Raw genomic sequence first — 16,291 nt, 5'->3', positions numbered from 1 at the left:
GAGCTTGTGTACCGTGGCCAAATGAATGCTGTTGTTAGTGCTGCACTGATTGGCTATTCAGCATGATTAGAGACTTTTCAAAGAGAGGTGAATGATAGGGAGGGAAAATCTGCAGAATATGAGCTGATTTCCTGAAGCTGTGAAATCAGGCAGATTGCTGGGGATGGAGAGGAAAGGGATGAGGGAAGATAACAAGGCCTCGGGACCACGGGGATGGCACGTTTTGATCGACTGTTGTGAAATCATAAACTGACTTGTTTACCCCTAAGACCTGACTTTAGTGTTGATCCATACCCTCAATCCTCAGTCCAAATTGTCTAAACATGTGGATATGTGTGTATATGTGAGTGTGGACTCATATCTGTGCAGGAGTGACGGCATGAGTACACTACAAAGAGCACAGCGATCAAAATATAAATAAAAACAATTATTAATAAATAAATAATACATTTGTAATTGTATCTATATTTTTTTTTATATAAAATAATCTTTAAATAATAAATAATAATAAAAAATTCTCATTAATTTAACACTTTATATAAATGAATAGTTTTTTTATATATATTTCAATAAAATAAGTGTTTGCGTGAGATTAATTAAAAGAATCAGTTCACGCACACAAAATACAAATTCAAAAATAAAATCCAACAAATTAAACTTTTATTTTACAACTATTTTTTTTTTACTTAAAATATATTTAAAAAAGACGCAATCCCGCTCACTATCAATACTTGCTTAATGAAAACGTATATAGCAATTATTGATAGTGTGCGGGATTGCATCTTTTTATAATTTGGATTCAACGGTGTTGTAGATATATTAAAAAGTAACTCAAGAATACCAGACCCTGAAAAAAAAAACATATATCATGGAACAGTAAAAGACATCCGAGATTAAAAAATGTTAACAAAAAATTTAATTAAAAATAAATACATAATTCACATCTATCTCAATGCCACATTAAACTTTTCTGTAAAAATAAAACAGTATTTTTGTTTGTGGATTAACACATTTGTAGCTGCATGAATAAATTGCATGGATCTAGACCTTTTTAAATTCTGTGTGTTTTGTCTTGTGAATTTTGCCATGCAATGTTATACACCAATCATTGTGCATTTTACAAAGGTCCCTCCCCCTCATAATCTCAAAGAGAATGAAACAGAGAGACAGAGAGAGAAATGAAGGCAATCAAAAGAAAAGACAACCTGAGGAAAGAGTAAAATCATTGACATAATTACCCAGATTAGGCTGGAAAGAGTAATTGCAAGATAAACCCTACCGGGTGTCATCTCGATGTGCTCTTTGTGGCTTAATCAGAGACACTACAGTATCAAATCAATATATGATAAAAATGTCAAACAGTATGTGCTAAACCAGGAAAGCTACCAAGGGAACCTGCAGTTTGTGTTCTAAAGTTCTACACTAATCACCCAGGCCTCCGTGAAACATGGGCTTCACCACGGTCAAGCCTGGGAGAAATATAGTATTAACAAAGATAGAAAAAAAAAATCCCCAGAATGCGAGTAAACTCAGTTGTGATTATATTTGAGTGTTGTTAAGGGACCGTGGCCCTAGCATTCGGTGCACTCTCAGGTGATTTAAGGGCCATGGCTGTGAGGTCCACTTTTGCTCTCTGAGGCCCCCAGGCCGGCATAGATGACCTTCACACTGCCTGAATCAATAGCAATTAACTCGAGCACTATAGCCAGTGGTGCTTAGTAAAAAAAAGTTCCCAGTACAACTTGGCCTGTTTGTAAACTAAAAACACACACACACACACACACATACACACACACAAAACTTCATGTTAAACCATGCATATGAACAAAATATCTGAGCCAATTATCAACATATCAGCTCATCCCACAATCATCCGATCTCGTTATTTAATTTAGCATTACTGAGGCATGACCTGTCGAGGTACTTTTGAAATGATCAGGGCCGTTTGAACAGAAATGAGGTTTTGCATTTATTAACCAAACAAACTCATTTTCTACATTAATGACTGAAGGAATTAACGTGCAAAACGAGATCTCCGCACTAAATTGGCAAGGCACATCAGACGATACGGTAAAAGGAGTTCAATTACTGCATGAAAACAGGTTTTACCTGTTTACACGGTATTAACTTTATTCTACTGTGAGCTATAACAGTATTGCAGTTTTCAAGTTGGGAAGCTAAAGGAAAACATCAAAATCCATCATTCAGATATAACAGATTTAAAATACTAAATCTCTTAATACAAAACAGATTGCTACAGTATGATAATTGGCTTGGAGTTATACTGTACCTTCCTGTGCAAAGAAGGCATTTATTAAGTTGCTTAACATTTTTTAATTACATTTGTATGAAATTATGAACTACAAATACTAATAAGCAATAAATGGGACTTCGCTATATTGTGTAAATTAGTTGCATACAGTACACACAAAAAAAGATGCAAAATTGTAATACTGTGTAAAACTGCACAGTGTTAAATTAGAATTCTTGCTTTATGAAGAATACAGCGCTTTATACATCTCTTTCACTTATCAAAAATGTCATTTTCTAAAGTCATATGCAGTATATACAGTGATGTTGTGTGTAATGTTAAGAATAAGATATGAAATGACCTCGAGGGGTCCTAGCTGCATAATGGACTTAATAACTCAGAAAAGAGGATTCAGTTATTTCAGACTCCAGCTTGCCTTTGTTTGAACGCATTCATATTCCTATTCATGTAAATTTCTATACAGGCTTTTATATAATATAAAGATGGTATTTTGTTTATATTTATAATATTTAGATGATAGAGCAAGGAGCATCGGAAATAATATCATATGTAGAATTGTATAATTTCAATCAGCCTTTAGAAATGCAAAACACTTGGTGTCCTATCATGAGAAATCATTACTTTATCAAATAAAATAATTTCTCATTGCATGACCTCTGTATTGAATGTTTTGAATTTCTACTGTCAATGAATCAGCAGTTGCTCTTCCAAACCTGAAATTTCCAAGCACATGGTCACATTTCCTCAATCCGGAAAAAAGAGGTGTTTGTTGGGGTTGAAATGCTGAGCGTGCATTAGAGAAAATCTGAAGTGTATGTGTACTGACAGGAAGACAGCGTGGTCTGTGACAGCAGCCAGTTGTCTGGCCCGAGCAGCAGCTTCAGGCTTCTATGGAGCAGATAATTGATCTGGACAAATATCAGGTAGTAGGGTGTGCACTCTTAGCAGAGTATTGGTTTAGAGTTATAACACTTATAGCACAAAAAAAAAACTAAAATACTGGACCTGACTGTGTAGTTTAGCAGAACTATTAGACATCTGACTATCGGTATAAAGTCTCTGGTCTGTTTACTGGCCAAGTTAAGAGCTAGTTGAATCAGGGTGCACAGATTTTACCAGGAATTTCTTTTGTGTTTCCTATACAGTTTAGCTAAGCAGCTTAGCAAGCCTCACTAATAATTGCAATGGGCTCTTTTAAGTGCTAGGGCTGTCTATTAGTTCAGACATGAGCAATGCAAATGCACAGTCCAGGTCCAAATGGATGTGAGTGTGTGTGTGACACTTAGAAAGCTGACTAATTTGCCATGTGGCATAAGTGTAGTTGAATTAAGATGTTTAGACACACTTCTAGTTAGTATCAGAATACCTCTCATACTTGTTCTTATCATAAACTCACATATAATGCATGATGACACTCGGTCTAATGCCCTTGCAGATGATTATGACTGACATTCATGGCAAATGAACGTGCAGGAGGTTAATTTACAATATGTATCTCTAGCAATGGAGTGTTAAACTGCTGCATTTGACTTTAAAAAAAATTCAAAAACACAGCACAAGGGCAGAAAAAGATATCATAACATATCCTCTGACAATACAAAAACAATTGATGTCAATGTTTGCTATGTCCTCTTGAGACTCATTTTTGTTCTCAATAGGGATCCCTATAATATAAAAAATGTGTTTTATTTGATTATATTATTTAGATTGTAAATTCTCATATATTTGCATTGAACTTTACATGTCAGACATTTTTTTCTGCAAAGACCTAAATGACGAAAATCACAAGCAGTTTATCATAAAGGTGCCAACAAAAATAGCTTTATAACAGTACAGAAGCTATTTTTTTATTAAAAAATTTAGGCTAAATAAGCTACATTTTTAATATTGTTGTCAAATTTTATTGGTGATTTGATATGTTATAAATGTTATCTTGACAAACAGTTAAGGAGATCTACTTGCATAACTGTAAACAGCAAGTCTACACCTTAAAATAAAGGTTCTGTATTGCTATTGTTGGTTCCATGGATACCCATGAATTGCACAAAAGGTTCTTTATATATACACGTTATTTTCATATATACTTCATATCTACTTCTATTACAAATGTGATTATCTAAATATGTTAATATGTCTAAATATATAGACAGAGTAAAAAAAAAAAAAGTTTACCAATGGTTTCTTGTAATATAATACAAATGAATGAAGCACAACAGAGAAAGCAGCTTTCATGGCAACATAATAAGCAACTTGCTTTGCTTAGTGTTCACAGACACACTGGAAGTCCCTCTATTACCTGGTTACCTGGAACCCCTGCGTTCTGTCCCATATGGAGCCCTTCAAACATGCAGCCAACACAGACTTGAGCAAAAGATCCACAACCAATGTCCCGTCATCTACCAAAACCACTCCACTTCATTTTTCATGCAAATATAAATATTTGTGCCTATGACACTGGAAGATCTGTACTTTATGAACGGCTGGCCTTTTTCCAAGGTATGACATCATCACGGGTTTGGCTCAGCCGCACACCCCGAACCCCGGAGAACATCAGCTTCCATACGGCAACGTGCTGAGATATTAATGAGCTTATAGTTTAACTGATTATGTGAGAGCTAATCCGCTGTTTACAAACAGCAGCAGATGGGATTTTACAGGTGAGAAGCTAAACAAACTGGCGTGACGGTGATTGTAAATGCTCATTTTTTCGAATTCAAATGTTGCGATTGAAATGAAACCCGCCTTTCGGGTTTCTTCTAAAACAAAGCATAAAAATTAATTTTAGGAAACCGGGCCTGTTAGGGTAATATGAACAAATAAAGGTAAAGGTAAAGGCAGTGAACTTACCCCTCTCACATGTACGGGACCAGTAACCGGTGCCTGTGCAGTCACAGATAAAGCGATTCCATCCTTCTTTGCACATTCCTTTGTTCTTGCACGGATAGCTGTCGCACTGTTTGCCTGACACCTTGTTGCAGGAAGGTTTGATGCCTGCACCGTTCTGGTCCGCAGCGATTTGCCTGATGTCCTTACTGCGACCATCAATGAACAGGTCGCGAATGCATCCCACATAGCCGTAGTTTAACATGGCAGTCCATAGTTCGGTGGGAAGGATAAGACCGGCCCGGGTATCGGGGAGGCCACCCAGGTACATGTCCCCCTCCAGGTCCAAGATCTCATTTTCACCACTGGCAGTGAATGGAGTGCGGCGGCTGTTAACAGATATGGTGCCTGGGAAGGATTAAGAGAAACCAAGATTATATGAGCCATAAAATATATTCACACAGTTATTGTTAGTTGTCTAGTAATGTTACAGTAAGTTTTTTGCAATTTAGGTTGGTGCGTTTAACCCCCTAAAATGTCCCCAAAAGTAATCCCACAAAATTCAAAAATCATATATGTTAATTGAAATACAGCTGCATTAAAATTTTTATGTATTATCTGTCTGTCTGTCTGTTGCGTTTTTTAAACTAGCATCTGTTACCAAATGTATGATAAATTGCTTGTGATTTTTCTCATTTATTATTTAGGGTTAAAAATGTCTTATAATAAAAGGAAAACTAAATAAAATATAAATAGATCTGAATTTTAAGAACAATTTGATTATAAGCTACTGAATAAAAAAAAAAGCTAGTTCAGATTATTATTAAATACTATAATAGTATGGAAACACACACACACACACACACATATATATGTGTGTGTGTGTGTAATATATAATGTATTCATAATTTGTAAAATATAAATACAAATATATATATATATATATATATATATATATATATATATATATATATATTATTATTATTATTATTATTATTATTATTATTTTATGTGGATAGAGTTAACTCTTATAAAGTCTAAATAAACTCTAGACAAACTAAAGTACTGTAAATCACTGCATTGCATAATCCAGCAGGGTTCACACTACAGCAGTCCTCTGTCTATCCTGTCCGCAAGAGACAAAGATAGGGATGGAAAGACTATCCACAGAGTAAGTGATGGAGGGAGTGGGGGGCTACACAAAGATTATTTTCTATTTATGACCTCATGGAGAGTGTGTGAATCTTGTAAATCGGCGTCCCTCTTACAGACACACAGATGTAAACAATGCATCCCATGTGGCGATCCAGGGATCAATGGGAATAATCTCTCCAGAACTGACACCAGTCCAGTCAGCCACATGGCTCTGTCTAAAACTTCTCATTATTGATATCCTACAAGACCTCCCAAGGGCCCTGTGCTATGAAGTGATATGGAGTAGTCGTCGATCGATTCTGAAACAGAGTGCCAGAGATTCAAGGGCAATGAAAGAAAGAAAGAGGTGAAGAAGGGAACAGAGAAAGATAGAGGGGATAAAACCTAATAGAAAGTTCTGTCAAAGTAAAAGTGAAATGAAATGAAAATGTCAGCCTGCTTTGGACCAAGTCCATTATTGGTGACTAACCACAGTGCTTTTTGTTTAAAGCTGTTATCTTTGGGCTGCAGAGCTTAACGCCTATGGAAAACACACAAGCAATTACAGTATCCGACCGATTTAATAATGAAACAAAGTGGGAGTTCTTCATGTGCTCAGTTAAAAATTGGTTTTACAATGAGATACAATTTATGGGCAATGTCTTTATTTCTTAAGAGCATATTTCCCACATGGAAATCGATTTTAAAGACTTTTTCCTTGAATTGCATTTATAAATGTAAATCATTTCTTTCACAAATTGGATGTACAAAGCCATTCTCAACCCTGTCTCTTACAGTACCTTTAGGTCTATTTCATAAGATAAACGAAGCAACAGCACAACCACAACAGCGGGTTTGCTTTGTGCTTCTAACACATTGTTTTCCTAACATAAATATTATGGAGTGATTTTAGGTTACTATATTGAATATTTCCATTATTAGCAAGTTTAGCAACCATATATTATTCAGCAATGTACAAAAAAAAAAAATAGGCTTAGCACAAAAACACTAATTATACCTACAGTACATTATTCCTACACTACACTGTAATACTGTAACCTGATAACATAAGCAACAAAAGCTAAATAAATATATTATCTTCATTTTTAAATTAATAATAACAGTAATAATATATATATATATATATATATATATATATATATATATATATATATATATATATATATATATATATAATTAATGTTTTACTTTAGATTTGTATTAAGGAATACTAATTAAAAACTATCAAATGTGCCAAAAATAGCTTTACTGCAGTACAAATTAGTGCAAAAGCTAGTTAAAAAATAAGAATTTTAAACATTAAATTAAATATTTAAAGTACATAAAATTATACACAATAACAAAACGACCGGATTGAAAAAAAAAAAAGATCAAAGGCATTTATTAAATGTTTTCAGCATGGAATAAAGAATGCACTTAAGTGTGTATTCGTCTATGAATCCACACACTGACCTGATCTTCCATCTCGTTGGATGTCCACATGATACCAGGCCCCGTCGTTCACCTTGTTCTGTGTGGCTTTCACTTTGATAGTCCCAGAGCCCATGTCCAGCAGCAGGTACAAACTTCCATCCAGAAGCTCTACTGCAAAAAAGTCCACTTTTGTGTTCTTTTGACTGCGGGCATCCTTTCTTTCCTGCGGTTTCCCATGGGTGAAGAGAATAAGGCCGTTTGGTTCAGTGGTACGGAAGTCGAAGGAGATGGAGCCCATGCGTTTGGTGTTCCACTTGGGTAGGCTGATGTAGGCCTCGGGTGTCTCGAATGAGATGGGGTCCAGGGTGGCCACGTTCTCGCACTTAAACACCACATCTCCCTGGATCTTCATTTTGGGATCCACAATGCGGGCGAGCCGGGAGAGCTCCAGCCGGATGTCATTGTTTTTGTAAACAACCTGTGCAGATGTAAGAAAAGAATCACTCAGTGATGATGATTTATGAGATATCTTTATCTGGCTTTCGAAGATAATGAATATGAATATGCAAATCCTTTTTTTTTGCTTGATACTAAATAGAGAAACAAGGAAAGGTGACTTTATTCAAATATGACCTGTGATAATACCAATAGGCCAGGCCACTGCCTGCAAATGACTGTCTCTCAATGGTAATTGACTCGGGCTGGTTGTGGGTCTGGTTTTCTTGATAAATATGGTAATGGGATGACAAAGCTGCAATGGCACTTTCTGCCACAAAAGCTCTGAGGAAGCAAGTCCTGCCTCCTGCATGCTTCCCAAATCTGACATTGTGCTCTGGGTCCTAGAGCCTGTTAGTTAAAGCCAAGACAACAGCCATATGCTCTGAGCAAGTGCTTAGTTTTATTAGGGCTTGACGTTTACTTTTATCCAATGCATATGTGCTCTTAAATTGAAATAATGATTTTTTTCTAATAAAGGGATACAAGGAGATATTTAAAAGCAAAATGATTGTTTAAAATGAGTTAAATATTTCTAGTTAATTATTTAACCTTTTTAAATAATGTGGGACTTCTATTTATAAACAAGTCCTCAGTACAACGGGACTCTTATTTTGGAATTCTTTTACTATTGACAGCTATTTAAAAAGACGAGGGAGACAAAATTAAAGAGGAATCTGGGACTCTTACAACCATCTACAGCATATTCTAATATGCAAACTAACTAAATACTGCCATAATTCGTCAGCTGTAGATCATAAGCAATTTATTGATATAAATGTGCAGTATTCTGAAATCGTGAGCCTTTAGAACACGCAACAGTGCCACAATTTTACTTTTACATGTGCAGGGCTCATATTTATTGATGAAATTCTAGCCTAAATAATCACACTAAGCTGTTTCGTGATTCCTTTTTCCATCCCAAAATTTAAGAGCTTTTAAAATAATAATTAAGACATTTGTTACCATTTAAGACATTTAAACCTTTTTATGACTTTACATTAAATAAAACGCCATGGGGAATTTTTTTCATTTCTTTTTTCACACACATGCTCTAAAACACATTTTACAGTTGTAGTAAAATATAAGACTTTTTATGACCTTACATTTCATAAAACTCAGCAGAGACTTTTTTATTTTATTTTCATACACGTTCCCATATATATATATATATATATATTACAGTTTACACACATCTATTTTTAGTCACAAATGCAAGTGGCTATTTTTTGCTAATTAATATGGTTGATATTTCTCTGCCATACTTATTTTGCACGGTCTGACCATACATTACATTTTATAGAGATTAAACGGGTGTAGAGTGCACTGTACCTGCAAACACCCCAGAAATTTGCTGGGGTGTGAAATTGCCTGCTTTAGCTAATTTCTCCTGAATAAATAAATCTTTTTTGGGTGTACATTTTTAGAACATCATGCTGTTTCTGAGAGCAAGCAATCGACACAAAAGCTCCAGCCCTGATATTCCAGTTAATCCTGGACACTGCGGTGTGTAAATCAAACATCCTCTCAGGTTCAGGGAGGGCAAAGCGGAATGGAAGGATTGTCTTCTGCTTCTGCAGAAAAGCCACTGAGATTTCCAGGCTTTTCTCCTCTGCTGTGTTTCTTATCTGATAGATCATAAATATCATTCTCCCTGAGGGGGATCCATTTCTCAGACAAAGCCATACATTGGTACCTCACATCTCGTACAAACATCGTCATTTTTCTCCACAAGACTAAAACGGCAAGTTTCAGTTCTTTCATTGTTCTTTCAAAAACAGTATTTCACCTCTATAAACCATCATGGTGCTATCTGATAGATTGACGTACACTGGCTCTGTTAAAACTCTAACATCATGAAGGAAAGAATTAGAGAAATTTAAAGCTGTTATTGCATTGTTGTCTAGAAACTGGAGACTATATTATAGAATTCCATGTAGGCTATGAAATACTGGCATGATGGTACATGTACTGTATAGACTGTTTTCTTAAACGTTATCAACTGGAAATTTAGAGTTACACACACAGAAACAATATAATACAGAAAAGGTTTTTATTTTTTTATGTAATTTTTTTTCATGTAATACCATTTAAATGACTGGGGTCAGTAAGTATGTTTGTTATCAAATATATTTAAAAGAAGACCTTTATGCTCATCAAAGCTGCATTTATTTTACTAAAATAAAATAACAACAGCAATACTGTAAAATATTATACTAATTTAAAAATTACAGTATCCTATTTGAATATATTAAAACATTTGTAATTTACCCCTATGATGGTAAAGCTAATTTTTCAGCAGCCAAATTGTTACATTATGCTGTACATCAAGTAGAACACATCATAACATCATATAATCTCTGAATAAAGGATTATGGGAATAGAGAAAGAGATTGTGTGCTACCCCACAGACTCCTTGTAAGCATCTCAAAGTCCCAAATATAACCTTGGGGACTTTAACATGACTGAAAACGTTCAGACATTGGTTAGACAATGATTGCTGTTATTTGTAACGTTATCATTTCAATTGAACCTGTCTGGTACATTTTTCATCACCTAAATCAAGTTTCATCTTGCAAATTGTTCACAACACTAGGGGCAGCCACAGTGTCTAACACAAATTGATACTCTGCAATTTGGTCCGTTCTATGGCATTGTCATTTTGATGTGCTCAGGCGGCTCGTGAAATGTCAGACTGTTAATTCAGCTGATGAGCCGCTCAGAGCTGTGAAATATCCGCACCCTTCTCTGAGTCTTGATTCTGTGACCGAGCTTGCAAATCATATTTCAGTTGTCCAAACTGTTAAATCTCTTTGCAGAAATATTCTTTAATTGCATTAACTGACTTTTGGAGCGAGGTGCAAACCATAGGGAAAAAACAACATATATATATAGAAATCTGACATTTTAATATAATGCCAGGGATTTATCTAACAACAACTGGTATGTAGTTTGCAGGAAAAGCAAGCAAGCTGAGACATAATCTATAGACAGACATGAGAAGACTCCAAGAATCTGTCTGAGTGGAGCTATCTCGGCTTTATGGATTTGGCCGTGAGGGAACGTAAGGATTGACTGGTTCCAGACACAGAAAGAAATTTGTTTGAGTGTGTGGATGGACTAAAAATTTCATCAGGTTGTTATCTTGCCTTGCAGACTCTGAAATAAACTGGAAAAAGTGAAACAAAAAAGGATGGATAGAGTGACGTTTCTTATGTAAGTCTTTGTTGTACAGCTACGCTATTTACAACCAGAGAGGCCACATATTCTTCCTAAGGCTTTTGTTTTAGAAAAAAAAAAGAAAAAAAGTTTGTCCCACTTTACATTAAGCAGCTTATATTAAACTTCTACTGTATGTACTTGCATCAAAAAATAAATACAATGTACCAGTGCTGCCCTAGACTTAAAATTTTTCTGGTCGACTAGTAGTAGCTCATTTGCAGCATTAGTCGACTAATCGCACGTTTATTAATAAACCATTTAAATAACAATAATGAGCCTTCAATTGCCTACATAGCCTAAGCGCTCAATTGCACGCATAAGCTTGCCACAGCACAGTGACAGAAGAATTACTGATTATGAATGTGTCATAGAAAAACACTAAGGAGGCTACATTAAGATTTTAATAATTCATTGATAAACTAGTGCTTTCTTTGTTTTCTGAAAGATTGCTTGTCCTCAAGAGATGATGTCTGCGACACTGATTCGGTGCCTACATTTGTCCTGCAGTGAGCGCCATTGTTCAGCCTCCTCTTTCCGCAAAGACTCCTGAAAAGCGTACAGTACATTTTTCTCTGTTAACATTAAGCGGTCATGTAACGTTGCTGCTACTTACATATATTTCAGATGATAAGCCATATTTGAGGTTCAGCGACTAAGTAATTAAAAAAATGTCGACCAAGTCTCTTCTGGTCAACTAATGGTTAGTCGACTATTAGGGGGAAGCCCTACATACTTATTGAGTTCATATTGTACTACAAAACACATTTGCTGATAGATTTGCTGACAGATTTGGTGGTATGGGTAGGTTTAAGGGTGGGTTAAGGTGTAAGGGATGGATACATGTAAATACAGAAATGAATTACATGCAAAAACGTACTGTATGTAAACAATAAGTGCATTGTACCAAATTAAACATCTAAAAGTACATAGGTACACTTATAAAAGTACACTAAAAGTACACTTAATATAAAGTGGGACCAAAAAGTTTGCCAAAAAAAACCCCATGATATAATAAACCCCAGACAGAGTAAACACCATCATTTGTTTAGGCCAGATTATATGGCAGCATTGAACTTCATGTAGAAGACAATCCCAGAATGCATTGCACTTGAGAAGTTAAGATGCTAGTAGGCAACATTTAGCTTACTAGGTTTCAGAATGAGCTTGTATGTCATTTGAAGTGAAGTTCATTCAACATATTGTATTTTTGTGCACCTGTGTTTCAATTCTGCTGATGAAATATTGAAAACATGTCTTTCCACAGATCTGGATTGTGAAAGACAGTATGTCAAATCAAATGCTGTCTGCTCTCACTGACTGCTATGAGCATGGGATAAGCAAAGGGATATTTGCTTGGATTTGAAGTCAAGGTTCTGTTGTAGTGCCAATCTGTTGCGCTGAGAACTGGAAGAGCAGCTATCTCAGGGTCCTCCCCATGCCCGCGGCCTCCTCTCTGCCTGTGCTGGGCCTGTAGTGACACCCGCATTCATCATCCACAGCTGTCTGCTTCTACTATAAATCTCTGCCTACAGTGCCTACCCACCACTCTCAAGGAATTAATAGCCCCCAGGTCAAACTGGAGAAAACTTGGAAATCGGTATAGATTATTCACTAGTCAAGCATGCCAGGTGGCCCTTTGTGGATGTTTTGCATGGGAGCTTAGGGCAACAATGTGTAGATAGGTCTAGATGGCCTGGTTGGACATGGTATAACAGGTCAGGGCTTGCACAGCCAAACACCTGACTGTTGGCATAATGACATTCGGTCTGGTCTGCAACTTATTCAATCAGAGTTTATTTTTATTTATAAACCTCTGCTAGACCACAGCTCATCTGCATGCACTGTATTCACATATAATTTTCCTCACAAGCTCAACAGTGTTGAACCAAATGCTAATGCTAATTAGCATGCTAATGTGAGAAGCCTACCATCTTCACTTTCACAAACTACATGACCTATGGGGAAATCTGTTATCAACTCATTGCTGCTAGCTAACCATTTAACACAGACTATCTATGAAGGTCTTCTTAAAGAGAAAGGAATTTTATCAGTTTACTTTCATGTCATTTCAAACTGTCTTTCTTCTGTCAATAAAATAAGATGTTTTGAAGAATCTGGTAATCAAACAGTTTTGGTTACCATTTACCTCCATATTATGGACCACAAGAAAATAGAAATAATAAAAAAATGATATAAAAAATATTCTTAAAATCTGTGTTATTTTACTGTTATTATAAACTATATTATTATATTAATTATCATATACTATTGTAGAATTTGTTAAATTTTTTAATTGGCTTCATGTTTTAAGTTTTCTGTTAGTTTAACATTTCTAATTTTTAGTCCTGCCCACCCCATATTTTGTGTTATATTCCACAAAAAAATAAATATAAAATAAATAAATACATGACTTTAACTGATGCTTTGTTTTATTTCATCAAAATATAATTTCATCTGAACACATGCCTGACACAGAAGACAAAGACCACTCCTGCTGTTTTTCCCCCGCCCCAGCTTTTGCCGAATATTAATAGTTCTGCGGTGCTTACTGATGCAGATCTGCTGGATAGAGGATGAGAGAGCAAGTAAGGCTAGGTCAACCTATCTATCAGAAATCTCAGACCTCTCTTGCATCCATAGAGCAGTGCTGGCTCTGGAGCAAGTGTCCAGAGAGCAGGGACAGTTTCATCCAGCCGGCCCAACAAAGTGACAAATGACAGTCACCATGCACACATCCTGGAAAATGATTGTGATGGCAGAGCACAAAGGAAGGAAGCCAGAGTCCAGCTCAGCAGTGGAGGCCGCTCCGTATCCAGTCATTAGTGCTGGCAGACCCCTGTGCAGCCACATGCCCTGCCATACCCTGATTACTGCCCTTCACGCTCAGCTTGAAAGACGGACACAAGGCAGGTCTAGGGAGGCCTGTGAATATCTATACGATAGTCTGCTTCATTTAAAGAATAAGAAAATTAGTTGTTAATAATGCTAAAAATAAGCTACCCATCTATCATTTATTTATTTTTATTTTTACTTTTAAAACTGTGGTCTTATACATAAAGAAATCAGCACATATTGCTCAGATTTTCTGTCTTAAGACCATTTTTGAAACATAGGTAGTGTTAAATGTGTCTCTCTGCATTACCCTTCTCACAACATGACTGCAATAAGCATCTTGTGCCACAGGGTGGTACACTCTACAATACCACAGTCTACTTCTAATAAGAGGTACTATCACTTAGGTTTACCAGTACAAAAATACCCTAGAACTGGCAAAAGTTTTTAGTGAATAAAGGAAAAATAAAAGGAAATAAATATAATTTTATGTTTAATTGACACCAGCTAAAAATGCAAAATGGCACGCTTATGATCATGTAATCTTAATCCGACATTCTCACACATGATCCATAACAACTACATCATTTTCAGCTTCCACATCAGATGTGAGGTTTTAAAAGCTGCGAAGCATTTAAAATGTCTTTTTATCCGTGGACTCGAGCTATGAGAAAGAGTGTGAGGAGGAGGTATCTATCATTATGGCCACTCTTGGGTGGGTGAAGGATATATAAGTTCTGCTATCTCGTCTTGAGCAGCCCTTAGCATCCAATTCACCTATCTAACAGAGCAGTGTTATGTAAGCACTTGCTATAATCGCAGCACATAGGAGACTGATTACTGTAATCTCTGACATGGCTGGCAGTTTTTTTACAACTCAGCACAGTAAAGAGGGAATGAAATAATTTTTTTACGCAAACGCCGATGTTGCAGGTTTTTAGCCCTGCGATAGGAGGGCCGCTCTGAGATGGAAATGGCAGCGATAGCTTGATGGCGGGTCATTAAAAGATAGCAGGCTGTTGTAGCGCTCACTGCGAAAAAGGAGGTTCTGTTGTCTGCTGTTTGTTCAGCATGAATTAATGGAGGATCTCACCAGCAGCCGCGCAACAGAGTAATTGCCTATTTCCAGCTAAATTAAAGATCATTCCATTTACTGATAAAGTTATCCAGACCTGACAACTGAGGAGTGTGGAAATGAACAGCTGATCGAAAGAGAATGACATCTAACTTTTGCAAACAGTATAATGGCTCTTAGAAGGTGAAATGAAAGTGAATACGAAACCTATCTGGATCATATTAATCGGGAAAAAAAAATAGTTTAAAGAGAACTTTTTAGGACTAAGGTGGTTTGCATTGTGATATAACTTTCATGACAAGGTTTTTCATGACCATTAATGCATTTACATTACATTTATTTTTTTCTGATGAAAAACTTCTTTAAATGTAGTTTTTAATTTAAATATAACTCCATTTTACTTCATTTTTACTTAAAGTTTACCATTACTGTAATGTGGAAAATTTTATAATAATAATAATAATAATAATAATAATAATAATAATAATAATAATAATAATAATAATAATAATAATAATAACAATAATACAAGGGTGAACTGAAAGTGAAAACAAAATCTGTCTGGATCATAATTCATTCAAAAAGCAACAAGCAATTTTTAGGACAAGGTTTTTCATTACCATTACTTTATTCCCATTACATGTACTGCAGTCAATTATTATTATTTATTTATTTTTTGTTATTTTTTTGGCTTTTGATAAAAAAAAGCATCCTTAAATTACAAATTTCAATAAATAAATACCACAAAAGAAAAGAAAAAAAAATAGTTTATTTAAGCAGAATATAACTTATTATTTTTATTTTTACTTTAGGGGTGAAATTGGAAACATTTTTCTGTGAGATTCACCCTTGTGGGAACATTTCTATTTTGCATTTAGAGATGTCTTCATGTCCAGTTGTTCAGAAGAATCAATTTGGGGTTCCCTTTTTGAGAATGATGCATATCACTATGCAAAGTCTCATCTCATCCAATCACCTTAACTTTTTCTCTGGCCTGCGAAACC

The 16,291-nt window shown here is 35.6% G+C and overlaps 1 protein-coding gene across 9 annotated transcripts in view; it reads right to left on the bottom strand.

Moving 5' to 3' along the window:
• LOC127976077 (neurexin-3a) overlaps positions 1 to 16,291 on the bottom strand; it is a 263,201-nt gene that overhangs the window by 192,442 nt on the left and 54,468 nt on the right. For all 9 annotated transcript variants that reach the window (XM_052580184.1, XM_052580185.1, XM_052580186.1 and 6 more), the window contains 2 exons: positions 7,703 to 8,141; positions 5,120 to 5,503 (listed from right to left, as the gene is read on the bottom strand). In XM_052580184.1, coding sequence (XP_052436144.1) covers positions 5,120 to 5,503; positions 7,703 to 8,141 — 823 coding nt within the window. The remainder of the gene's footprint in view (positions 1 to 5,119; positions 5,504 to 7,702; positions 8,142 to 16,291) is intronic.

This window comes from Carassius gibelio, chromosome B17 (assembly GCF_023724105.1).
Source record: "Carassius gibelio isolate Cgi1373 ecotype wild population from Czech Republic chromosome B17, carGib1.2-hapl.c, whole genome shotgun sequence".
Classification (NCBI taxonomy): domain Eukaryota; kingdom Metazoa; phylum Chordata; class Actinopteri; order Cypriniformes; family Cyprinidae; genus Carassius; species Carassius gibelio.
Note: the sequence above shows the minus strand (reverse complement) of the source record. Positions and strands in the feature narration are given on the sequence as shown.